Source organism: Thermochaetoides thermophila, assembly GCF_000221225.1.
Source record: "Thermochaetoides thermophila DSM 1495 unplaced genomic scaffold scf7180000011816, whole genome shotgun sequence".
Classification (NCBI taxonomy): domain Eukaryota; kingdom Fungi; phylum Ascomycota; class Sordariomycetes; order Sordariales; family Chaetomiaceae; genus Thermochaetoides; species Thermochaetoides thermophila.
In genome coordinates, this window is record NW_006383032.1 from 1723857 (window position 1) to 1750229 (window position 26373).

At 51.5% G+C, this 26373-nt stretch overlaps 7 protein-coding genes across 7 annotated transcripts; 5 read left to right on the forward strand and 2 right to left on the reverse strand.

Moving 5' to 3' along the window:
- Window positions 1-321: 321 nt before the first annotated feature.
- On the forward strand, window positions 322-3164 carry CTHT_0025600 (ubiquitin ligase activity-like protein; the record flags this gene model as incomplete). Its single annotated transcript, XM_006692957.1, has 3 exons — window positions 322-882; window positions 942-3010; window positions 3107-3164. 3 exons carry the CDS (start codon window positions 322-324, stop codon window positions 3162-3164), a joined length of 2688 nt encoding a protein of 895 aa, XP_006693020.1.
- Window positions 3165-6531: 3367 nt separating this feature from the next.
- On the forward strand, window positions 6532-7722 carry CTHT_0025610 (uncharacterized protein; the record flags this gene model as incomplete). Its single annotated transcript, XM_006692958.1, has 2 exons — window positions 6532-7062; window positions 7123-7722. 2 exons carry the CDS (start codon window positions 6532-6534, stop codon window positions 7720-7722), a joined length of 1131 nt encoding a protein of 376 aa, XP_006693021.1.
- Window positions 7723-19127: 11405 nt separating this feature from the next.
- Window positions 19128-20088, forward strand: CTHT_0025620 (putative vea protein; the record flags this gene model as incomplete). Its single annotated transcript, XM_006692959.1, has 2 exons — window positions 19128-19206; window positions 19379-20088. The coding sequence occupies 2 exons, from the start codon at window positions 19128-19130 to the stop codon at window positions 20086-20088; spliced, it is 789 nt and encodes a 262-aa protein (XP_006693022.1).
- A 479-nt stretch (window positions 20089-20567) lies between these two features.
- Window positions 20568-22215, reverse strand: CTHT_0025630 (uncharacterized protein; the record flags this gene model as incomplete). Its single annotated transcript, XM_006692960.1, has 3 exons — window positions 20568-21403; window positions 21463-21745; window positions 22168-22215. 3 exons carry the CDS (start codon window positions 22213-22215, stop codon window positions 20568-20570), a joined length of 1167 nt encoding a protein of 388 aa, XP_006693023.1.
- A 211-nt stretch (window positions 22216-22426) lies between these two features.
- On the forward strand, window positions 22427-23572 carry CTHT_0025640 (uncharacterized protein; the record flags this gene model as incomplete). The annotated part of the gene is made up of 2 exons (XM_006692961.1): window positions 22427-23055; window positions 23107-23572. The coding sequence occupies 2 exons, from the start codon at window positions 22427-22429 to the stop codon at window positions 23570-23572; spliced, it is 1095 nt and encodes a 364-aa protein (XP_006693024.1).
- A 675-nt stretch (window positions 23573-24247) lies between these two features.
- Window positions 24248-25295, forward strand: CTHT_0025650 (triosephosphate isomerase-like protein; the record flags this gene model as incomplete). Its single annotated transcript, XM_006692962.1, has 4 exons — window positions 24248-24285; window positions 24424-24494; window positions 24591-25205; window positions 25267-25295. The coding sequence occupies 4 exons, from the start codon at window positions 24248-24250 to the stop codon at window positions 25293-25295; spliced, it is 753 nt and encodes a 250-aa protein (XP_006693025.1).
- Window positions 25296-25652: 357 nt separating this feature from the next.
- Window positions 25653-26210, reverse strand: CTHT_0025660 (mitochondrial 54S ribosomal protein mL43; the record flags this gene model as incomplete). The annotated part of the gene is made up of 3 exons (XM_006692963.1): window positions 25653-25944; window positions 26023-26105; window positions 26172-26210. The coding sequence occupies 3 exons, from the start codon at window positions 26208-26210 to the stop codon at window positions 25653-25655; spliced, it is 414 nt and encodes a 137-aa protein (XP_006693026.1).
- Window positions 26211-26373: the final 163 nt, after the last annotated feature.

A 26373-nucleotide genomic window follows, 5' to 3' on the forward strand; every position in this document is an offset into this window, starting at 1 on the left:
GCTCAACCTCCGTCGCCCATTCCCAGCCGATATGATAGCTCACGGTTCTTGCTGCTTCATGCCTACCGACCTGGAAAGCCAATGCCCTGTAATTGCAACTCGACACACCCATATAAAAATTGCGTATTGATTCTTTATCGGTCGTTTCAGAATCATCTATACACACCACGACAAAGCCAACACAAGAAGCAAGGTGTTTCTTTTAGTCACAGCCCACAGCCTCTGCGCAACCTTGCGATCCACAAGCCGCAAATCGCAACCCGCTGTGGCAGCAAACCGGCCTGTGGGTGACCGGCACCCTGGAACCGGGACCGGTGTTCCATGTCTCCTCCGACCTTTACAACTCCTGCCGACTCCTTGCATCCGAGCCACGCAGAACCGACATCATCCCCACCCCCATCCATTCCCCGCCGGAGACAGCGCGTCGACTCGGACCCTGAAAGGAATCTCGACCGAGACGCGGCTCATCCCGCACCCTCTAGCGGCCCCGCGTTTGCCCGCCCTGATCCTAAACGACTGCGTTCCGATACCTACTCCTCTACACCTGGCTCAGCTACACCAGTTACGACATCCACAACCGCAATGTCTGCCAAAGTCCAGGGCAAGCGGCCCGACATAATTGACCTTACTGGCGACAGCCCAACCCGCCAGCAACCTACCTTCCACAACATCCACCAGCGTCCCGGCCTGCAACCCCAAAATGGGGCCCGCAAATTGGTCGTCAAAAATCTACGCCAGCCCTCCACATCCTCTGGCTCTTCATCGGTCGAGTCATACTACAAGTCGGTCAATGCCGAGCTTGATGCTGCCCTGGCTAGTATTTTCGCTGGGCGCAGCCCCACCCAGCCCATGGAGCGCCTATACCGGGGGGTCGAGGATATTGTACGTCGCGGCAAGCCCTAGCCCAAGAACTCACCGACCGCCTACGAGCTCGTTGTGAGGCCTGGCTGGCCAGCCCAGAGATGCTCGGTGGTTTGCAAGAACAGTACATCGACTCAAGGCATTCACAGCAGGCATCCCCGGATCTCGACAGCTTGCTGAAGGCCGTCGTTGAGAAATGGAGGCGATGGAATCGGGTCGTGTATGTTGTACGCGGCATCTACAGTTATCTGGATCGGGCATACCTTGGTCTGTTACACGGGGACGGGGGAAAGGGCCGACAAGGAATCAATGAGATCGCCATCCAGCTGTTCAGGAGAGCCGTTTTTGGGTCATCACGCAAGTCTCTTGGCGACGGGGTGCTGCATGCTATCTGCTGCCTGGTAAACTACATGCGAGAAGGCGATGAGAGAGCCGATCGCGCTCTGCTTAAGGATGCCATTGGTATGCTGAGAGTATGTGGGGTATATGGCAAGTCATTCGAGCCCATGTTCCTGACAAAGTCGAACATCTACTACGAGGAATTTGCTGAGTCGATGTCCTCCACAATGAGTCTTAAGGAATATGTCGCCAGTGTGGCCTCGTTGATGGAGAATGAAGGCGCCAGGTGCGATGCCTTTAACTTCGAGAGTACCACCAAGCGACAACTTCTGCAACTTGCACAGCACACTCTTGTCTTTAAGAAGTCACAGAAGTTACTTGAGAGTGAGAGCATCGCGAAACTGCTCCAAGCCGGAGATGTTCAATCGATAAAGACGCTGTATGCGCTGCTGAAGACCTCTCAGTTACACAAGCAACTCAAAGGCCCTTGGGAAACCTATATCGAAACGACAGGTTCTGCCATCGTGGGCGACACGGAACGCCCGGACGAGATGATTGTTCGTCTCCTGGAGCTGCGTCGTTCTCTGGATCTCATGATTCGTGACGCGTTTGGACGCGACGAAGTTTTCGTTTATGGCCTAAGGAACGCCTTTGGCCATTTCATTAATGACACGAAGCACATCTCAGCATATCGCACCTCCAAGGTTGGCGAAATGATCGCGAAGTACATCGACATGCTTCTCCGTGGCGGCCTCAAGACGCTTCCTAAGTCACTCCTGTCAGACAACAAAGACAAGGCTAATGCTGAAATGGGCGGTGTGGCGGCCACAGGAGATGAAGATGCTGAGTTGGATCGCCAGTTAGATCATGCGATCGAATTGTTCCGTTTCGTTGATGGAAAGGACGTGTTCGAGGCTTTCTACAAAAAGGATCTGGCCCGCAGAGTGCTCCTTGGTCGGAGTGCCAGCAAGGATGCTGAGCGCAGTATGCTTGCCAAACTCAAGAGCGAGTGTGGTTCTGGTTTTACACATAATCTTGAGCAGATGTTCAAGGATCAGGAGCTGTCCAAAGACGAAATGAAATCATACAAGGAATGGCTCGCCGCCTCTGGCCGGGACACGGGCGGCATCGACCTCAACGTCAACGTTCTCTCGGCTGCCGCTTGGCCAACTTTTCCAGACGTGCGTGTGCTGTTGCCTAAGGAGGTGCTCGAACAGATCAAGATCTTCGACGACTATTACAAGTCTAAGCATACAGGTCGCCGCTTGACATGGAAGCACAACATGGCGCATTGCGTCCTCAAGGCCCGCTTCGACCGCGGGCCGAAGGAACTTCTCGTCAGCGCCGCGCAGGCTGCGGTTTTGATGCTCTTCAATGAGGTTGAGAACGACCCCGACAACCCCGAGGGCGTGCTTACCTACGAGCAAATCTCCACTTCCACAGGCCTCACGGGCGGCGAGCTCGACCGCACACTACAGTCACTCGCCTGTGGCAAGGCCCGCGTGCTGACAAAGCACCCCAAGGGCCGCGATGTCTCTCCAACTGACACGTTCACAATCAATAAGTCCTTTACGGATCCCAAGTTCCGCGTCAAGATCAATCAGATCCAGTTGAAGGAGACGAAGGAGGAGAACCGGGAAACACACCAGCGTGTGGCGGCCGATCGGCAGTTTGAGACGCAGGCGGCCATCGTGCGTATTATGAAGAGTCGGAAGACGATGACGCACGCGCAGCTGGTTGCTGAGGTGATTGAACAGACTAGGAAGAGAGGCGCTGTGGATGCAGCTGATATTAAGGCAAATATTGAGAAGTGTGTTTTCCCCCCCCCCCCTTTCCCCCAATCATGTGTACCTCGAATATTGATTTTTTTGTCTGGAGCTGGAATGCTGACTTCTACCACCTGCAGACTCATTGAGAAGGATTATCTTGAGCGTGAAGGTAACTCCTATGTCTACCTAGCATAGTTGGAGCTATGCACGGGCACCGCAACCAGGTCTCAGGTCATACATCTTTTGCCTGGGACAATTGACAGCTGCCGGATTGGCATGAAGATTACCAAACAACATGAGAACCCAATGGATTTGTATGACCCTTGTTTCATTCGGATGAAGAGTTTATGAAGAAATTGGCATTGAAGGAGCGATTCGTCAGGGAAGGCGAACATGATGACAGTTAAATTTATGGGCCAAGTCATGGTTGTACGGAGGGGTATGGGACATGCATTGGAGCCTGAGCAGAGCTAAATTTCGCGGAAAAGCCTCTGAATTTGGGTGGTTTATTTCTAATGGCTGGCTTCATTCATAGTAATCGGATACTGGGATGCCTGACAATCTGACTTTGGTACTTCCCGTGCAATCCAGAGAGCAGCGAAAGGAGTCGGAGTTTTATGATGAAGGTACTTGGATTCAGAGTCTCTCGATACTGAATATTTAAGACTCTGATTTGGAGGGTGGAAGACCTTGGATTATTATTTAAGACACTTCATTTTTCGGAGTGGTAGATACCGAGAGCTCCAGGACTTAACGCGCTCAAATTTGCGAACGGCATCTATCTGGATCATTACTTACATGATGGCTGGAGGCGCACTCTCCGTTAAAGATCAGGATGTGAATACCGAACAAGGTCTCTTAAAAGAAAGAGTTAGTTTGCCGTTTCGCAAGCTGTCATCTACGGAGCGTATTTCCCAAACCAAGGCATTCGAGGCTTACTACTGGACATTTTTGAGCTCTTTGCTCTACAGAAGGATCAGCAATGTCGGTGAAAAGATAATATCATGCAAAGATGTGCTCGCATACGACCTACCTGCGTAGATATTAATCTCGTTTTGGGCCAGTCAAGGTGGTGTTATTGCTCTTTTGCAATCAATGTAATCGGTTTGCTGACCAAATCGGTGATAGTTCCAAAAGTTGTGTTACATGCCCCGGGCATGCCAGGGTGGCAGTCTGCGCCAATGGCTGACATTCTGCTCAATCGCTCGCTCTCTCGACATGCATATATCACGGTGCCGCTTGATAACCAACTGCATCCGCATGCTTCTTCTGAGCAGTCGCTTTTAATTGAAACACACAGATGAGGATTCAGGCTAGCTTGCCCGTTTTTTTCGACGTGCATCCCACATTCATCTGCACGACACCCAACCCGTTTTGTATCCCAATACTATTATACTATATTACAGTCGAGCCTCTCGATCAGCTTCTCTCATATTCTGCGGGTGATAGCAACAAGCTTCATGCTCGGGTGCTGGGATTGGTGTAACGCCAAGAGATGAATTGGTTGTGGGAGGGATGGGTCCAGCAGAAGCCATCGCCAACGGGCTCGCAGAGCCTCATGACATGCAGTTTCCCAGGCGATGAATGAAAAGTTGCCGATGTGGATGTCGAAAACCCATTGGACCTCTATCAATTTTGAGCCCCGCCAATGGTTGGCATCTATTGGTTCCACTGTGGTCCAGATCGCGAGGGGGTTTATGGACTGGAGCGCCGCTCATCAAAAGCTCCGAGGCCTGGGTCTGGACTGCTGGGCGCAGCCGCCTGGGGTGCCATCCATGGAAACCCACCGTCCGACGCCGTCGGCATCGGTAGTCCCTGCTGGACAGGGGTTTTCCCCTCGCCGATCCGGTTGCTTCCAGGCACCCGACTGGATCCTGCTTCGTGTGGGCGATCGACATGAGGATCGAGTGAGATGGAGGACAACGTTATTAACAAGAGATAAAAGTGAAGCCAGTGGAAATACATGGACGTCGTTTTCCTACGGATGGCGGATGGATAAGTATTTGATAGTGTACCCAGACGGATTACTGTTGACAAGTATGACTTCCGTTAAATACTGTGTGGTTGGTGCACCAACTTCGCTTATGATGACGGTGATGAGCACACGCATCCCTGCCGGGAAAGAAATTCTTTTTCTTCCAGAAGCATTCCAATGCCGAAATGCTGACAGAATGGAGGATAAATCTGGCAATATATGTGCTGTTTTTATGTCCTGCCCAATATCTGCTAATATCTGGCCGTCTTGACTTAATCTGTACCTGCAGCGACGCGGCCGGCGCGCAAGCCAGACACCGTTTACATCGCGTCTTTCTTCATGCCATTGCCATGTCGGTTACTGGCATCTTGGTGTTCACTTGATAAGACAAAGCAGTGCAGTATGTACCTATGTACTTGTAGCAATGGCTTTCGGCCTGTGTTGGAGGGTTAAAATCGATATTTGCGAGGCTCTCTAACACGACAATCCTCGTTCCCCGCGTATTTTTTTCGGCTGCTTTCCTTTTGCTGGCTTCCTCATCTGCAAGGGAGCAATAGCGCAATCGTTACCGTCGCCGGCCGTTGGCCATCGTCCGCCGACACCAGGCTGCGGTGGGGTGTGAGTGCGAAGGGGGTGAACCATTTTGAGCAGGGGGGCGCTCAGTAGCCCCAGCCTGTCAGTTACTCTCGGACCCACACCTGCCCTGTTCGGCTGCCCTTGGCTCCAATATTGCGTCCAATGGGCCCCATTGACATTGACCCCCAATCTTTGCGCCTCTGGGGCGCTCTGGGCTGGGCCTGGCTAGATCGTGGGTAGCCCGTGGAAGGCGGAAAGTTGGCGTGTGAAGGGGGTGATCAAGCTTTGACGGGGGTGCCTGCCCTGCGCCGCGCTTCTTGGTCCGGGTTGCTGCTATTTTATCGTTGCTACCCTGCGCGTTGCATGACCTCCTTCAACGTCCTCCCAGGTTTTCTGTCCTGTCGCTTGTTGTCGAGATTCCGGACAGCAGAAACTGACAACTGTTGTCATCGACGAACTCTACGGTCTTGACTTCACGATACCGGGAATACCGCGCAACTGCAGTGCCTTAGCCCCTCGAGGCACACTGGTATAAACACATCCAAAGAACTCGTTACCCTGGAGCCTCGTCCTATTGGCGTTGCTCGCTCTCGCTCATTTATCCGTCGCCCCGATATTGGCCAGCCGATTGTTCAACCAAGCGCCGTCCTTGTGCCAACTGCAAGGCTCCGGAACCTCTTCAGCTACCCCCAGATCCTGGCCCCTCAGCCACCTGTCCGCGCAAGTTAGCCCTCCAGTCTTCAAGTGACTGCTGGTCCGATCGACCATCGTTCATAATTAAGACCGCCCGCTCTAACGTGTACTGTGCCACCTGGGGGCACATTCTTTCGTTACCGTCGTTCGTGATCGTAACAGTCGTTCGCCTGAACATCCAGTGCTCAACGAAAGCCGGTCTGTCTGTCTGACCCAGGCAGTCGGAAAGCCAGTCTCTCGTTAAACTACAATCGCCTTTAGAACGTTGTACAGAGTCATGGTTTACCAGCCCCTGTGCCACGCCACAGCTTAGACATAATGGCTTCCGTTGCAGTGTCTCTCCTTACCGGCCACTTCTGGCCATCACACTCAGCATGCCGACCTTCTTCAACCTCTTGGCCGGTCATTCTGACGTTGTTCGCACTCTCTGTATCCCATGTGCTCGCCGTCCCTGCTGCACCTGTCGAAACGCTGGTCCTCGATAGACGTGCCCCTTTCCGAGATGCTTCAGGATGGCACATGCTTTCAGAGCACGATCTTGCATGGCACAAGTTTAGACAGCGTGCCGAGGAGGGGGAAATTGAGACCGCCACGGCAACGTCAAGCACCGCATCTGTGACATCGACATTCTCTATTGCTCTCGGCACTGTTAAGCCGACAACCACGACTTCGATTTCGACTTCGACTTCAATCCCCGCTCCAAGCTCCCTACCAACCATCTTCGACACTCTTGCTGTCAACTGGGTCCCTGCTGATGATGGTGGGACTCCTCCGTGCATGGAGTTTATCAATTCCTTCATGGCCGATCCAACATTCCAGGAGTGCTATCCGTTGTCAATGCTGATGCATGTGAGTAATTATCTAGCGCTCTCTATTAACTATCAGTGACAGCTGACTAACCTAAACTAGAGCTCCCGGTCATTCTTTGAGGCCCAGAGATCTATGGTGGGCATAACTCGTACCCTGGATGCCACATGCGCTGCAAATGCGACTGCCTGCGCCAAGTTTATGACGAATTTGTCCAAAAATCTGATCGCGAGTGAAAACTGCGGCGCCGAGTTCCAGGCCAACGATCCCGCCATTATTGATGCCTACAACGCGATGAGAGCTTATCTTCCCATCTACAGTGCAGGCTGTCTGCGCGATCCTGAAACCAACGCCTACTGCTATGCCAGTGCCGTCACCAACATGACTAGCCCAGCAAACACCTACGTATATTTCCTTCCTCTTAACCGGTCCCTGCCCGGCTCCTCGATTCCCGCTTGCAACTGGTGTCTGCAGCAAACCATGGCCATTTACCAAGACGCCACGGCCGACCGTAACCAGCTGATCTCGTTGACCTATGTTTCTGCTGCCAAGCAGATCAACACTAATTGCGGTCCAACATTTGTGAACGAATCGCTTGCCGAGGAGATAACAAGCATTGCTCATCGCGTCTTAACCGATATGAATTTTGTCTCGCTGAGCACGATCATGTCTGCAGTCGTGGTGGTTTTATGGCTGATATAAGAGACATGTGAAGGAGAATCCGAATGTTCGTAGTTGGCAGTTTGGATATCAATTGGCATATGGGCTTATTACGGTGATCTTATGCATCTGTGATATAGGGGCCAAGGGAGCCGGGTACAGTTTTCCTTAGCCTCGATGATGAACACTTAGATACCATGTTAACCGTTTTGTCACTGGATTTTCCTCGACTTTTTGGATGGGGGAGGGGTCATTGGAAGGAGCCTGGAGTTATCTGGGGTCCTTTTCTGGATTTGCTATCTGCATCATTAGCGGTATATTTACAGCAATGGGTCTCAGTTATGATTTTGCATCGTTCATGATGTATATGCTTCTTTACGCCTTTTTCAAGATCAATTCAGGGGAGTGTGAGTATCCTCTGGGCTGTGGAAATAATAGACAAGATGATAATCATCGGCTCACTGCCACTACATCATGTTCCCTCTTTCTATCCGTATGTGTTTCATCTTCCTGCCAGCTATGCTGTTCTGGGATGAGTACTCAAGGTGCTCAAAGCTGCATCATAACAGAACTGTGTAGATACTTAGAGCCCACTCTCTGCACATCGCAGCTTGACTGCCCAGAAGTTTGTCATTTATCAAGTGTGCCTCAATGTATTTTTTAATGGTATGAAAGATTGCACAAAGCGTATGTTGTGTAGTCTAAAGACTGGCTAGACATGCATGTGCAATTGAAGTTCTCGCACATAAAAATTTCTGTGAGAGATGCTGTTTCGCTACTGGCCGAGACACTTTGAAGTTATCTTCATAAATCTCGCTTTTTTTCCGAGAAATTAATCATCGTATTACATTAAGATAGGCACTACAATGGCATGAAATATGTTGAACCTTTGGCAGGTAAGGAAGATCGAGAATGCCAATACATCTGCCTACCAAATCGATTAGATCTTTGGGGACATCTAACTCTGGATTAACAGCTCATCAGCATGGAATATCTAGGCCTTCTAATGGTGGATGAGAAAAAGAACTCTTACTCTGGTTCCTCAACCATAGTCATAGAAGTTGATTGAAATGGCGTCTGACCCAGCTTGTCATGATAGGTCTTCCAAGTTTTACTCGATAAGAAATTGGCCATAACTGCTCTAGGAAAGCGTCCTAGGAAAGCGTCCAGATATTTTCATCCTTGTTGGAACTTCAACAACCTCTTGAGACGGAATATATCACTTCCATTAAGAGCCCGGTGGTATCTATTTCGTCATATAATCATCCAGTTGATACCCGAACTCCTCTCGGGTTGCTAGTAAGTGCCTGAAGAGGTCAACAGAACATGTGGAGACGGTTTAGTGAAAAGTCTGAGATATCTTCATGCACAGAAGCCAAGAGGTATCGGATAACACTTTCATATCTCCCTTGATGCTCTTCTTTCCCTGGCAACTCTTCCTTTTCACCTTCTGTCCCCGGCGCCTGACTTTGTTTGGCTCTTTTCAGGCTGGAACGTTTTGCTTCCTCCATTTGGGCATTGTCTCTCCTTCAAGTTCCTTGAGCAACCCCACAATGGTGAGAACAGCCTCGGGAATGCTTGGAATATACCGACTGACAACTCCAGACACAAAACTTTCTCGGCCTGACACATGTTCCCTTTCATATCACGACCTTCTATATCCATTTTTGTCTAACTTTGCCTCCAACGCATGTGTGCCGGCAGCCCAGGTTGACAACGAAGGAGGAGGACGAGGAGGAGGAGGAGGAGGGCAAACGGGGAGTAAAAGGAGGGTATAACTGGCTAGATAAAGACAAATTCCTACACATATCACACACGGCTCAACTTCTCCGCGGCTTCTCCCGCTGTGACGAGTCCGCATTACGAAAGGAGCATTGCAACATCCAGCTTCTTCAAGCGTTCTCAAGAGGTTTCCCCATAAAGGAGGGCCTTACATGCTGGCGTTTCGGTGAGCATGTTCGGTGAGAAACGCTGTAAATTGCCTTTGGAAGAATGATCCTCCTAGCCCTTGATAGCAGGGTCCGTTAGTGATCGAAAGTTAGAACAATAATCGTAAATCACCAATGCACTATATATGAGCTCAAAGACTTCTAACGGACGCGACGATCACTGGGGAATGTCTGTCCCGCATACCGAGCCCAGACCAGACGGAAAACGGAAACAACTGCAGGCAGTCTCGAACCGAAAGGCATCATCCCTACGCAAATTTTCAGCTCGATATATTGCATTTTCGGAAAGGCAGGGGGACACCGTCACTTTGTTCATACGAAACAGAGCGTCTTAACATTTCCAAGAAAGGAGTATAATCACTTCAATGTCAGATCGGAAAGGCCTACCTGGGACTTTTCCGTTCAGCCAGGACATACGAAACGACCATCGACACACAGAGAATTGAGCCCCTTCTTCGCGACCCTCCTCAGCTGTGTTATTCCGGTTCCGTGTGTCACTTCATCATCATCAAGCCGCCTTAAGTCAAATGGCACCGGAAGAAAAGAAAAGGCGGCCAGACTAGGAAGGGGCTGTGTACTGGAAGCATACTTTTCTTGCTCTTTCGGAAGCGTCCAGGAGCACTCCTCCTCCAACTTCAGTGCGGGTGTTCACTTCAAAGGCGTCAAAGCAAGTCATAAACACCATTAAGCTAACCCAAGTCGACTAACCTAATTGGCACCTGACAGTGTGGAGGACTCCGCTAATGCAAGGCAATTGGAGCCTCTCTGACAGTCGACCCATCTATATTTCCTGTTGCCACCATGCTGCATTAGCTGAAGCCTGAGCTAGACAGACGGCGGCAGTAATGTTCGGCAAGGCGAAGAACTGTCCAGCTAGCTTGACTGCTTCGCTTGCTGGGGTTAACAATTGTATTCACTCTGCTTCATCGTCGCAATATAGGAGGTACGGCTGTCCATATGTCAAGACGAGAACGTAATGCTGTGTGGGGAGAGAGCGTAGGCTATAGAAAGGGGGTTTTGTCGGGTCCGGCAACAAGCCATGCTGCAGATCTCATTGTCCAGGCCGGGAAATGAACTATTGATGAATGCCCCAGGCCGACCGGAAGAGTTAATCAAAACTGTTCCCGGTTGCAAACATTCAGGTAGTCTAGGTGACTCAACGACCATACGGTAACCTCCCCTGTCAGAATTCCTGCCGACGATCAAGCGGAGTAGGGCGGCCAAAAGGGAGAAATCTGCCGCCTCGGAGCCCGGAGGGGGGGCCTCATATTAACCATCCGAGAGCGCTCATGAAGAGGCAATGTGTGTAGCCTGGCATTCGAGTGGTTCCGGGCCAGAAAGCCACCGATGTCAGGCCGAAAAGAGCAGAGGGCTCCATCCAAGAAGGGGAAATGTAAATGAAAATGTGTGGATGGATCTGGAGCCGGCTGACTTTTCCCGGATTCCCAAGTCTCGTTTATCGGAAAAGTTGGCTCACTGAGCGATCTATTGTCCCGAGTCAGAGTAAGACGCAGGTCAACGGCTAAGGAAGCGAGTAGGATGATGAGATCGAAGGCTTAGTATGTAGACTTTGTGATGGATGATTGTATGCATAATGCATGCTTTCTGATCGTCGGCGGGCGGCCATATAGGTAGGCTCGTGCTCGAGATATGAGAGGCTTGATACGAAGACATATAGATAGCTTTTGGGTCTGAACTGGCATGATTGACAGTAGATCGAGAGCCCGGACTAGAGAGAAGCGTCCCTCCGTCATCCACACCCATAACATTTCGAGAAGCCCCATCAGATAGAATTAGCCATCGAATAGGTAGTGAGAGTAAGGTGGGAATGCCCTCTTGGCATTAGGTACAATTAGCCGCTGTTTCATGTTTGATATTTGCATATGGTAACGTTGCATGTTGGGTGGCATCTTGCTGCATGGTTCAGCTGGAGATCCAGATGAGTTCTTTCTCATTCATACTCTTCTGATCTCTTCGATCCATTTGAAGCAAGAACCTAGATGGCAAAATAATGACCGGCTAGGGAGAATCTGACTCTCTGTTATCATTTTATTTTTATTTTTTTCGCTTGATTAAAATATAGCGTATGACGCAAGCGGATTAAGGCATAGATGAGGATGGCTACTTGCATTTCAAAACAGCAGGTTTTGAGCAAAGGTTCGTCGAGACAGGACATCGTGGTAAACATATGTAAAAAAGAACCGGCAATTATCGGTGGAACTAGGATCACTATAGATAATGGATTGTGTCCCTGGCTTCCAAAAGCCGGAGAGGAACAGCTGAGCAGCACATATGGGGGGAATGGCTGTCGATTGGACTTGGGTGTAATGTTACACCTAAGGCATTCAACATGTCTTCCAAGCGCGCCAGTGAACAAATGCTGGAAAGCACGGCTGGGCAATCAATGGGTTCATGCGGTGAGGAGTTGTCAGCACAACACTGGAGGCTGGTTGGCTGTCTTCAGGGTTGCACCCATCCAGCGATCCCATGACGTGTCTTCTGATGTTACAACTAACCTGACAGCGTGAAGTATCAGTGGTTGAACCTGGATCTAGCCTTCTGCATTTCCTTTAGCCGAACCCCAGTGTGTGGAATGCGGCAGCGGCAGTCACCTTCCACCCGGGTCTCTGGAGAAACTCGCGGTGCCGCCCCTTGCGTCCAGCCATTCGGATATTTTCTTTCTTTCAAACTTGATCTCGTCGGCATTTCTTTTTCACTAGGTAATTGTCCACACGAGAGATGGATCGGTCGTGACGGCGTGATGGCTGCCTCAAAAAGCATACAGAAATCCTGCACGTTCCCTAGCATTGACTGGAGCTCCAAACCTAGGCTAGGCGAAAACAACGGCCAGAACAACATGTGTGCGTGGTCACAATAACGCAGGTCTCCAGGTCGATAGGTATGTTGCTAACCTGTCGGAACAGCAGCCAAACGCCTTTAGCGGTCATATGGTTACAAGCACCGGGAGCTCGTGCTCGAGGTGTGTAGCCTGTCAGGCCAGAGGAAGAGAGAGTGTGCTACAAGAGGCTCGTTTCACCGGCGATATTGGGAACGGCATCGGGGCGAATGGGCAATGTGCTTCGCGCTTGTCCGGACAGATTCTTGTCCTATGTGGAGCTGTAACTCTAGGAGGTCTACTGTCTCCAAGCGTCGCCCGGGTATCTGACAACGAGAGGAGCTCAGGACCAACGTTAAGACAGAAGAAGTAAAAGACCGGCCTATTGTTCGTTCTGATGGCTGCAAGGCCATGGAGTAGTGTGAGCGCTGAACCAGCAGAGAGGCTGTTGCGGGGAACTGGTCTGCGGCGTGGCTGCTTATGGGATGATTATGAGCGGCTCCCGCAGCGCCAAAAGACGCGCGTTTCCGTGCCGTAACATAGTCATGGCCGAGTCAATGCCCTTCGTTTGCCTGAGGCTACTCCGTTGGCCTGTGGTGCTTGTGAGCATGCCCGGATTTGCCGCCGTGTGTGATAGCAGCTTCGGTGAGTGTTGCTGTTATCAGTCAGGATATCCTGGCTATTGCGTCCCTTTGCTCTGATGGTTCCTGGTTCCCTCGACCCTGGACAACATACCCAGACGCATCAGACTCAGGACCCATGATCCCGATCTTACACAAGAAAGCCCAGGAACTGCCAAATGGTCGGTTTTAAGAGGATGTTCATGATGAGTAGCACATCAGCAAGGAGTCTGGACAGAAGAACTCGCGTGCTCTTGGTTCTAAAAAGCAATGGTGTCTGAATGTGCATTGCAGGGCAAGTAGGAGGATACTAGATACTCAGAAGACAGTGATCCGTACACGTTGTAACGCCCGCGATTTCGCGATATGGGATGTCCTCGTACCTTGTGCGACATTCGTGGATCCCCATAAAAACATACTTATTCGATATGTGTCGGTGTTTGGGAGAGCAGCGTCACCAGTCAAAGACGATGTGTGGTTCGCAAATTGAAAGTTAGGACTTATTGCGCAACCAAGGGAAGGTCGCCCAGAGCTTGCAGCCCATGGAACACGCCAACTCGTGGCCGAGCGTTTCAAAACACGGAGCTGCAACCCTTGAGCCTGCAAGAGTGTGCTCGGCCCGGAAATTGATCCGTCCTGTGCATCACAAGCAACAGGCAGGTTCGACCAGCTTCTCTAGCTTTATGGAAAACACCATGCGGAATTGCGGATGCAAGAGTCCCAATTCTCAGTCGAGAGTTTTAAAAACTCAAGTTCTGTGTGTCATTGCCTCTGCAGATTGTATACTGAAGAGGACGGCATCAAGAGTTTGGTACGACTGTTTTGACCTTACTTGAAGAGTTTCAACCGGACGCTCCGAGAGAGAGCCGTTGATCGGCGCTGCTGATTTAACTGGGCTGTTGCGCACTGGCATGCTGCAGGGGTTTCGATGCCAAGCCCCCACAAAAACAAAGCAGAGCGCCAACCAAGCTTTGCCGGCTGCCGAGTCTCCACCCTAACGGGTCGATCTCGCCCCACACGGAACAGCCTTCCCCAAAGAAGCAAGCGTCCGGAGAGGTACGTACCTGTCGACGATGAAGCAGAAGCTCACAAAGAGTTCTGGGCTCCTTAGTCAGCGGAATGTAGGATTTCAGTCCAATGGAATGAGAAGCCTAGATATCCCTCAATTCTTCTGCCGTCATACCGCGCTCGTGACTTGACTGATTCTATGTACTTTTGCCCAAGTTGCATGCAATGGCACAACGAAAAGGCAAAGCTGGGATTGTTTACAGTACCCGGGGTGGTTTGGTCCCAGCACCGTTCTGCTTTTGCTTAGCCCAGAGCCCACAAATGTGTAGCGATGAGCTCGACTAATTGTACATACACAACTTAACCTCTACTTGTAATTTGCTCATCCCATATTATCGTAAGTCCGTCTCTCGAATCCTTTATGAAAAGCCGTGGATCAGTGATTAGCCATTAGTTTAAGCGGAAATCAACCCTCCTTTCAGCGGCATTGACAACATGGGGCGCACAGCAAAACCGGGAATCAGGGTCGCATCCCTCCAACCATGGATGTTGGCAACCCCATGCTGTACCGCGGGAAAGCCAACGACCCTAGTTGACATGCGGAAGCATAGGTAGCGACGCAGTAATGTCATTGTGTCATTCATTCCCGCCGCAGTACGTTCCAACCATGTTGTGTCTGCAAGAGTCAGCGAAATTCTCAGGTAGGTTGCCGAGCTGCATGTCAGCACAGTTCTACAATATCTGCAACTATGCCCTGTTATACAACGAATCAGGAGAGCTTTAGGCGGCCGTAGGTAATAACAATGAAAGTTGAGGACGTTTGTCACGCACACTGTCTTAAGAAGACCAAATTTTATGGAGGAACTGGGTTTGAGCTACGGATTCCTGGCAGGAAGCTAACTGTTCCACGGCCGCTCTGTTGTGAGTGGTATTGGCTGATCGATCTCTCAAAGTCGGAAGATGCCGAAGGCTTAGAACATGCAACCATTGGACTTGCACGCAATAAAGGCTTGGGTGGACAAATCACCGTGTTTCAGATATCCCGATTACCTATCACATGAAGTGGCCAATTAACTCAGAACCTGAGAGTTGAAGTTGTGAGACTTAAGACGAATGTGTAGCTTTTTGAGAGAGCTGTGGACTTGTGCCATGCGATGAAAGTTAAGAGGCGTCAGCCATCGGGTTGTATTAAAGGAGTGGCGTCAGTGTGGCTGGCCTGTAATGCAAATCACCGCCGATACATCCATCCACATGCATAGGGACTGGTCTCTTTCAGGGGACCATGAACGACAACTAATGAGATTTATGACCCAGGATCATGGACTTTTGGCCTTCTTGGATACTCCTTGCAAACTCGATTGCCTGTATGTCAGTTGCTCGCAAACACTGCTGCTAATCTTCGATATATTGGCACCATAGACTCGCGCACGAAGAGAGCGAAAAAGCTTCAAGCGATCGAGTTCCTGTCCCGGGACTCACGAAAGCCGTACAGTGTCCATCTCAGAACCTGGATACTTTAGAGTGATAAGAGGGTATCTGTCACACTGGTCGGAGAAAGGCGGCACGGCTATTTTCAAGGGCGGACCGAGGAAGGGTTGAGTCCATGATCGGGGGACTCGGGCTCAGGGCCAGAGTTTTGGGAGGGGGACACGGCACGCTGCCAGAACGGCTACGGCAGGCAATAACTCCCCACGCGCTTGACTGAGCATCTCCACAGGGCAACGGACCACTCAGCCCAGCGATCGTTCGCCAAGCCGGCATGCTGCCCACCCTGGTGAGAGTGGGGCTGTGCCTAACCCTCTTGTAATCCTTAGCGCTAGCTCTGGGGAGTGGTACCGTTGAATTTTCGATCACGAGTGGGAAATCAAAATTGCACGGCAAGCTTCCACAGACGAATAGATCATATGTAGATGATAGGGCCGCGGACGACACCTTGGGTGCCATCCGTCCACAACCCATTTGCAACCCTTCCAGAGGACTAGAGATGTCCAGAGATCTCGGCTGCTGAAACACTGGACATGACCTGCCTGACCGGGCAGGAATTAGCTGATGGAAGGGGTTCTTCCGCAGAACGTGGCTTTCATCAATCACCCTTCAATCAACAAGATCATGATCGTGGCTTGGCATTAACGACTGTTTCCCACGAGGACTCTTTACTCAACTCTTCCTAGACTTTACTGTGGCGATTATATGTCCATGGGAAATGGGTGGGCCAATCTGTGCTCTGCTGCTCGCCCGGCTTGGATAAGCAAGGCATAACAGCTATAGCCAGTCAGCCTCTTTTTGGCTCTGTCTGCCTGCCGCCGTCCTGTGTCTGGCAAAAAAGCCGGCTATGTTTGAGGATGTTCGGACAACTGATTAGTAAATGCTGAGGAGTGCGTTTCGACTACTCCAAACCCGGCCCGCTCCCTCATGCTCTCGGGTCCAGCAGCTCGGTTTCACCTAAGCTATGGAATGCTCGGTGCCATCCGTGTCCATCTGGCATCTCGATTTCTGCCTGTGTGCCCATCCGGTGCCCATCAAGCGGCCATTCAACGCCCACAGGAAGGCTGCTGCCTTGCTACGCTGCGTCCACATGGGAACACAAACACGTACACACAGTACGCACACCCGGCGAGACTGGGTGCTCACTGCCCTTGATGAACTGACACAAGTGCGCCACAGTCCCAGGAAGCGTGGCACGCTGCACTTCTGGACATCTCGATACGCCACACACGTCCGGGTTTGTCGGGTTTGTCTCTCTTGTTTCGGGCCTTCTTAAGAGCCCCAGGCCTGGGCTCCATGACAGCAGACCGGACCGCATGCCTGTGGCGCACCGGATCAGGGACGTTTGGCAGGATATTATGAACATGGCTTGCTTACATGCCGAATGCCAGGCACAGGTAGACAGACATTTTGTAGCGTGTTTGATACAGATGTGTCACGGCATCAACTTAGCCTAGCTGTCCGAACACATTGCGAACTATTCCGTCTTCCGCTCGCCATGGCTCCGCGAGGATGACAGTTTGATTACTGACATGGCTTCCCTGTCGTTTATCAGTTCTCGAAGTCTTGGGCTACTTTGCCTTTGCGGGGGTGCCGTCGGAGTGAGCTGCAGCCGCCATACTTCTCTTGGTCGCCGGGGTACTGGCTCTGCAGATCTCATGTACCTCCCCGGCTACGATGGTAGGCTGGTTACATCTCAGGGGCTGCCGCGGTTCAATGCTTCACCGCGGGCTCTGATCCGGGCCCAAGACCGTCCTTACCCCCTGTCATGCTGAGCTTCTATGGCTTCCAAGCCGTCTTCCAAACACAGTGCCGTCTTGATGCCTGTCCATCTAGTGCGGGGGAAGGATGCTGCAGGTAATGTCATAATAGAGGAAGTAGTGTGGACAGGGAACGACATCTTGGCTGCTGGCCGCCTACTGAGCCGTCTCAGTGCTCGTCACCATAAGCCTCTGTTTCGTTGTCCCCTCCCGCGCTATGTGCAGCACCGCTGGGCCCATAATCAGTGCTCATGTCAAAACCGTTGGATATCTAGTTTAAATAGATGGCAGGCCAATACAACGCAACAGCCTTTCGATATTAAGCTTGTCCTCTTCAGTCCCTTGTCGTGGCCCGCTAGCCCGGCTTTGCCATATTACTACAGCATCTCCCGACCGAGTGTAACCCCAACATCATCTTCCCGGAAGTCAAACTCCCCGGCTGCTCACTTTACCCCAGACTCCTCCGGCAGAAGCGCCCTCCATCGACAGCTGGACCTTGTCTTCCTAAAGCTGATGATAAAACCCGGGCAGCCCGAAGCTTCCCGGCGATACCTTGATATGTTTAGTATGTCATGGCTACCAGGAAGACCTTCATCATCAGCGGCAGTGTCGGTGCACCTTCGACGCTCTTATAATCCAAACTAGCCTGCGAGACGTGCTACAAAATCTGCGGGACTACGATCAGCTCCTCCAGCAACCACGTGTGTTCCCGACTGTTGTACGTGGGTGGCTTCAGAGAGACATTGCTCCCAGCCCTGACCTGTTCATTCGACAGTCCGTGTCAGACAACGGACCCCCTCCTCGTAAGGGCAACGTGCCCGGCAGTGCCTGTTTCACAGTCGTTGTTCCCTGTCCTAGAATCCGACTATTCTTCCGGCTAGTCTTTGCCTACGTGCTGTTGTGTAGTGAGAGTATCGGACTCGACCAGCGCTTCTTCTGCGTCACTCGGGTGGCACGTATTCACATACAGCCCAGAACCCGGCTGTTGGATTTTGGTTTTGCTGAAACTCTCGGGTAACATCAATAAGTGGCTCACTATTCGGTAAGGCTGGTCCCATATTTGTTGATCAGACTTGGTCTCATCTGGTGGGAAGTTAACAGAGACTGACCTGCTTTAGGGCAGGCCCCAAACCATACTCGTTTCTATCTCTTGCCTGCAGAACGCTCCTTCAAATGTCTGCAGCGGTTGACGTTGCTCCTCAAAGTTTTGGTCGCCATACCTTGTTAGACGGTATGGCTCGACCACACCATCATAGCTATCACGATCCATATGCCCCCAACCATGGGAACTACAATGCCGAACGCTTCCAACAAGCTCCCCAAACGAGACAATTGCCACTGCTTCCGCCGGTGTCTACTATCATATCTCCAGTATCATTGAGTCATTCTCTGGTTTTGGCGAACGGTCGAGAACGCTCGTATTCAGGGGGAAGACCAAGCCATTATGCAGACTATGCAACTCCATCACCAGTTGGGCAAATGCCGCCCCAGCTGCCGACAGCACACAGTGATGCTCATTCGGTAGCCAGACGGACAGCAGATGTCCGTCATTCGCCAATCGCAACATCAGGGCCAAGTACCAGGACGCCAGATGAGCTTTCCCAGGATCCACGCTTCTCAAAGATGAGTAGCATCCATGATCATGCCCAGCCATCACCACGAGCTTACCACTATCCACAATCTCCGAGGCCAAGGGCCGAGTCCTTTCAACATGAGAGAGCAATCCGCTCACTGCCTGTCTCGAGATCGAACACGATACACTCATATTCTTCTCCTCCGAGCTTTCCGAATGGCCGACTTCCTCCCCCTCAGCTCCCTCGAAGTCCCCCAAGCACACAACCCAGCACTTCTCCGAGACAGGAAACAAAGTCAATGAGCATATCAAATCTCCTAAGTACCGAAACTGATGGCAAGCCAGCGACGAACAGTCTATACCAAAACCCCCCACCGTTACCACCATCTTCAGCCTCTCTACATCAACCTCACCCTTATCCGACTAGCAGCAATATCCGATCGACCCCATCAGCCTCTGCTCAACAGATGCCCGAATACCGCATCACCGTCCGCCAACAGCCCTTGCTGCTCGCAGCTGTGGTTTCGGCGAACGCGATCGGCGTGTAATCGACCCCCCTCCAATCGTCCAGCTCGTCCTGGCCGATACCCCCACAACAGCGACTCTCACACCCGAGGAACGCTCGCGCTGGCTCCGTCATCAATTCTCCGTCGTACACTGCAGCATCTGGGACGAAACCGGTACGCGCGACATGAGCAGCATGCCGGAGGATTTTCGGCAGCAGCGAAGGCTGATGGGCACGCTTGTGGCGAGCCCCTTCGTTGGGCTGGATGATAAGGGTGAGGAAGGATGCTTCTTTTGCTTTCCTGACCTGAGCTGCCGAACGCCAGGGACTTTCCGGTTGAAGTTTGCGCTCGTGATGATAGACCCGACAAGGATGCATGTTGGGCATCGGTCGGCAATCGTGGCAACAGTCATGAGCGAACCGTTCCAGGTGTTTAATGCGAAGGACTTCCCGGGGATGCAGGCCAGCACACCGCTGACGAAAAGGTTAAAGGAGCAGGGATGTCTGATTAGCATCAAAAAGGGGAATGAGAAGAGGGACGGGAAAAATGGAAGCGGAGGAGACTCGGCAAGTGGTGGTAAAGGACCAAATAAGCGAGAAGAGGATGACGATGACGATGATGATGAGGGTAGTGGATGTGAGGAAAGAGCCAGCAAAAGGCTTAAGCGATGAAAGGGGCAAGTTAGCTACTGAATCGATGCGAAGAACCTTGAGCTCATACTTTATGATGATGATAGTGATGACGACTGCGTATTGTCGGTGTGGACCTCAAACTTTGTACTCTTTGGATTCAATCAGTCTTTCGGTGTTGTTTTTTTTTTTTGGGAAGGGGTTGGGATGAAGAGATATGAAAGAACAAAGACAGGGTTTGTGAACGGGGTATTTTTGATTTTTTATCACAAGTATCCCATACCCTCAAGACCGCAAGAAAGATGCTTACACATGACATGAGAGAGGCCATCGTCTGTTGGAATGGGTGGCTGTCGCAGTTTGGAAGCTCTGTGTGTCTGACTGTATGAATATTCCTCCAATACCGTAGAATCAAACTTGCTCAACCCTATTCAACATGATTTTATACCAACTTTTGTTGCAATAGCTTACAAAGTCAGCGAACAGCCTAATCTACACTCAAAATCGGAGTATGCTGCAAACTATGTGGACGCCTTATCGAATGAAACCTTGATCAAATCCATCACCTCTTTTTGAAACTGCCGACTCTTCTCTTTTGAAGGCTGCATAGAAGCCCATTCCATGGCCCATGACGTGGCATCCATCCTTTCTCCAACATCTCTGCTCTCGTCCACGGCAACTTCGAGTTCGTCACGCATCAATAACTCGACGGCCTCCCAGTTATCTGCCTGAGCGGCCTTGAGCAGATATGTCTTGCGCTGTGGATCGCTTCTGGGCAGCAGCTTGGCAACCTCTGTGTAACCATCTGCCAGACCCAGCTCGAGAGCGGCTATGTTGAAGGCAGCGAGCGCTTCATCACGGCGACCCAGTGACAGGAGAATGGTTCCACGTTTAATGTGGCAGACTCCCTCGTAGGTGAAGCGCGGGGCGCGATAGACAACATCGTCCTCCGACTTGGGATCAGCATTGGAAGATAGCGGCGCCCTGACAACTCGCTCTCCTCCAGCCATCCCTGAGACACTGAGAGCACTGTCGAAGACGGTTAGGGCCCGAGTCTTGTCGCCGTCTCGAAGATACAGCAGACCCTGGACGGTGAGAGCATCCGAGTCGAGAGGGTTGCGTATTAGGATCTGCTTAAGGTGAGCTTCCACGGGGCCGATGAGTGGACGTTGCTTCGCGTAAGCTTCGGGAGAAAGCTGAGTGATCATGCGGATAAGGGAAATGGTTGACGGAGCATAGCCCATGCTTGACGCAGTCCGGAGCATATGGAAGCCTAGCTTGGCAGACTCGTTGATTTGCATCATGGGAAGCAGAGCAATACCGGCATGATGGAGGGTATAGGGGTCGATATCGTGTACTATGCAGAAGTTTTAGCTATATACGTACCACAGATTGTTTCTACTTGTGTGACACTACCTCTTTGCAGTTCGCCTTTCCATGCTGAATTCAGGTTTGTCGCCAAGTTGCAGTAATGCTTTGCAGCATCGTAGAGGAGTTGTGCAGTTAAATCTGGAGGGAGCGGTTGGGCAGAGGCATATTCCTCCCAAAAGCTGAGAGGAGGGATCCACGACTCGCCGAACAACAAGTTTGGATTGCCTGAGGGGTTGGAAGCTGCATTACCAACTGCATTGGGAATGCTATATGAAGGCTTGGCCCTCCGGAGAGGAACTAGTCGGCGCTTAGCATAATTGCGCTGCTGCTGTAATTGAAGATGTTTCGACAAGAAAGTGAAAGCAAGAGACAGAGCCATGGGCCGGGTTGCATGACAGATGCGCTGTTTAACACTTCTCGCTGGCGATACTAGAATTTTTGAGGACATAGCGGTAAAAAGCCAATTGCTCTCCATGATATGTTTAATGCTCACACGATGAATGAGCTCAATACTTGAAAACAATTGGAACTTTCAAGGTAAGCTGACCGTGCACATGTCACAAAGGTCTGAGCTGCTGACTATCCCGTGACTTTATAGTGCCTGAGTTTACACGTCAGTCAAGGCATTCCAATTGTTGATCTGCTACGCCTCAAGTTCCGGCTCAACTCACCGACTGTGGTCACCTCATCAAGATTCAGGAGTGAGTTGAGATGGGAGCGGACACACTCCAGAAAGGCAGGGGTACGTACCCGAAGTAGTGGAGCCGGTTGTGCGGCAGCGAGAGTCTTTCTTGGCATTTTGACCAATCACATCTTACTCCAACAGCCCAGCAAGGCAAAAAAAAGTTCAATGTTTTCAATATCTCTTCGTAAAACCATTCGCTTCACTCTATCCAGCGGATATCACAAGACACGTTTTTAAGGGGATATCCTATCTCGCATCCAACCATCTGTCACAGGATATCTCTCAGATCTCTGAACGACTGAGTTACCGGGTCTGCTTTTTACCATGGGAAGGAGATCATCTGAGAAGGAGATGGAGGTCATCGAACTATCTTCGGATTCAGAACAAGAGGTCTCGGCGACGAAAGCTGTGGTACCTGAGCGGACATCTAGGTCTCCTTCGCTGGACCGCCTTGAAACTCCTTTCTTCAAGGCACCTGGGATTGTTTACAAAGATGACGACGCCAACAACCAAGAAGGGGAGAAATTTGTGCAGCCAAAGGACAAACAAGAACCTATATCACAATCCACTGAGAGCGATGACAAATCTCTCAGTCGCAAACATGTCTGCATCGAGATTCCGCTGCCAACATCATCGGAATTACAGCAAAGAAAGGTCGAGGCTGCTGCAGAAAAAACTGAGGAGTCATCCAAGACTTCGGCCGACAGGCGGCATATCACGTTTGACGACAGTGAGAGTGAGCAGTTCATCACTCTTAAGGAGGAGGCTGCGTCACGCAATGGTCTGGGGAATGGCTCAAAGAAATCTGAGAGGGAAATTGTTCAGGATTCCCAGGATGAAGAGGAAGATAGCGAGGAGTCCGATGACGATGCTCCCCCTGAGGAGGTTGCTACGGGTGAGGCTGAAGCCGCTCTGCTGAAAGCTGAAAGAGCTGCCGCGAAGGCTGCCGAACAGTGAGTATTAGGGTGCATTTCCTCTCTTCTTCTGTTGCTAACACATTCCAGACAAGCTGCGGCGCTGAAGAGGAAACGTCAGGAGCGTGATGCGTTTCTTAAGCAGCAGGCTGAGCAGAGGAAGCGCAATAAGAAGCCGGCCCAACTTGCAGAGGAGGACTCGGATGAAGAAGATGCTGGCCCGCAGAGGACTTTACCAATTCGTTCCGAACAGAAGAAAGAGGCTCCAAAACTGCTTCCTCTTGAGCTTCTTGAATCTGACGATGAAGACAGCACCCCTGCCTCTGCCATCACGCAGAAACGGAGAAAGCTTGATGTTGATCCGAAGCTTCTGGTCGAACCCAAGAATCCAAAGGACAAGCGTGTGGGCTCGACGGCGTACCGGGTTGTGTCGAATGGTGGAGATCCAAGGTTGGCGCCCAAGGCGAAGAAGCAATCTCTCAATTTGAAGCAGGCTCTGCTCCGGAGGGACCGGGTAGCTAAACCCAGAGGAGGTTTTTTTGTCAACAAGCGTTAAGAAAGGAGAGGTTAAAAGGATGGAGGGTAGCAGAGAGCTTGGAATGGCTTAGTGAGAGGAGGTGTGGATCGGTCGTCTCCGGCTCCTCGTGGGGCATCAATGGCCGGGCTGAACCGGAGCAGCCAGGGAGAACGAATGTGCTGGTCCCGAACCTTAGGGATCCGTGTCGGTAAGCCTTGTATAGCTGTGGAAAGGCCAACGAAAAGGGATTCGTATTTGGTATGCTTCATAGACCTGTGAAAGTAGAGGGGCTTTTCCTCGCAGCAGATGGACGAATGAGTGGGATGATACCACATGAAAAGAGGAACCAAATTACCGGATTTGGGGTAGGCATAATCGAGTTTCCTTCTGTTCGTGCAGCGGCCTCAACTGATTCATGACAAGCATGTCATCAGCTACGCAGCCAGAAAGCCACTTTAAGGGAACACGGCGGATTTGCCCTCCACGCCGTCAAACAGCCCCCCATGGTGGTTCCACTTGACCTTGAACAAACTGCTTGGCATGGCTGCAGCTGGTCAGCCAATTTGTCCCGCAGCCCCATCCCATCCCACCTTTAAACCTCCAGACTCGCAACGCCATCGCCTTAACTCCTCCCCAAACGCTCCTGGGACCAATAATTCTCCAATTCTTGACCCTTAGACATTCGTCAGCTTTGTCGGATACAGATTGCCCAACATGGCGCGCAAGTTCTTTGTCGGCGGCAACTTTAAGATGTATGTTTGAGCTGCGGGCTCTCCCGCGCTGTTACCCCGCCATTCCGCCATCGGCGATCGCACCGCCTCCCAAAACCCCGCGTCGCTGTCGCTCCTTGTTATACAGTGCCGGTCAGCTCATGAGGAACCGTCTTCTAGGAATGGGACCAAGGAGTCCATCAAGGCCATCGTGAAGAACCTGAACGAGGCCCAATTGGACCCCAATGTTGGTATGTAGCCGGATATAGTGGCAACAGAATGTCCCCACTCTACCGCTGCCTTGACCCAGCTAGCTGACAACTCGGGTGTCCTTTGTTGACATGCAGAGGTTGTGATTGCTCCTCCCGCCCTCTATCTCCAGCTGGCCGTCGACAGCCTCACTAAGGAGGGCGTTGCCGTGTCGGCGCAGAATGTCTACGACAAACCTAACGGGGCATTTACCGGCGAGATTAGCGTGTCGCAGCTCAAGGACAGCGGCGTCCACTGGACCATCCTGGGCCACTCCGAGCGGCGCACGCTGCTGGGCGAGTCGGACGAGTTCGTCGCCTCCAAGTCCAAGTATGCCATTGACAACGGCATCAGCGTCATCTGGTGCTGCGGCGAGTCCCTGCAGGAGCGCGAAGCTGGCCAGACCATCGCTGTCATTGAGAAGCAACTGGCTGCTCTTGCTGCTAAGCTGACTCCTGAGGACTGGAAGAGCGTCGTCATTGCCTACGAGCCCATCTGGGCCATTGGCACTGGTAAGGTCGCCACCGTCGAGCAAGCCCAGGAGGTCCACGAGGCCATCCGCAAGTGGCTTGCTGCCAATGTTAACCAGACCGTCGCCGACGAGACCCGCATCCTCTACGGTGGCAGTGTCAACGCCAAGAACTGCAAGGACCTGGCCAAGCAGCAGGACATTGATGGCTTCCTGGTTGGCGGCGCTAGCTTGAAGCCCGAGTGTGGGTATCCTTTAAAGTTCCTGGTGGTATTGTAGCATGATCAAAACTAACCTGGGTCTAGTTGTCGACATCATCAACTCCAACCAGTGAGCGCTTGCCCATCGGGGAGAGGGAGAGAAATAGAAAGAAATGCTGGCGGTAGGCTCATTTCCGTTGTTTAGGTCAAGCAAATCGACTGAGAACGGGAATGCATTGGCGAAGATGTGATGAAATACCCCGGTAGAAGGAAAAGTAAATTGAACTTCGCTCGGCCGTCCGGCCATTGACCCATATGCGCTTGCATTTTGTACTGCTGTGCTTCCCTGTAGTCGTGATATATGCGATTATCCCGTCATCTATTTGTACAGAGGAATGAAGCCAGATCAGATAATGAGCCGTCAAATCATACATACAATACATAACTAAACCGAGTCCACACACCAAACACCAACGACACCGGGCCCCTATTTACACCTTCATGCCAGTACCGTGGTAAGGAGACCAGACACCACGGACAGATTCGTTGATGCTCTGCACCGGCTTGGTAACACGCTTGTTCTTCTCGCCGCTAGCGTCACGGAGCAGCTCAACCTTCTTGAGGATCTGATAGGGCTCCATATTCCGCACGCAGATTGACCTCTCCTTGCCGTTGATGTAGTGGGCAATAATGACAGGATGCCTCGACGGCCGGGGTGAGACAGTGATCTCGATTTGAGGGTGCTCGGCGGCAAACTTGGGGAGCAGGGACTTGATGAAGCCGCTGGTAAGGTAAACTCATGTTAGCTTTTTCCCTCTTTCTTTTCTTTGTGAGACCGAGGTAAGGACAAGGACGACATACTTCATTCCCCTGGAACTACCGGCCCAGTCGCAGTAGTGGAAGTCCATCCGCTTGCACTGCAGAATGAAGGCACCGACGCCGTTCTGCCACTATGGTTAGCACCCTCTCTCCGCTTAAGTACTGTCCTGTCAAATAAGAGAAAGTCGTACCCGGCCGACGGAAACCTGCTGCAATGCCCGTACTACCATCTTGACTGCCGTCGCCCCGAAAGCATGACCTGGTTATCGTGATGTTGAGCGATTGAAAATGGCCTGCGCCGAGTCCCTGGCCCCATTCAAACCCGGCAGAAAAATAAGTGGGGCAGCATGTGCCTGATTGGCTGCTTGAACCAGTGCACAGACCAAGTGTGAG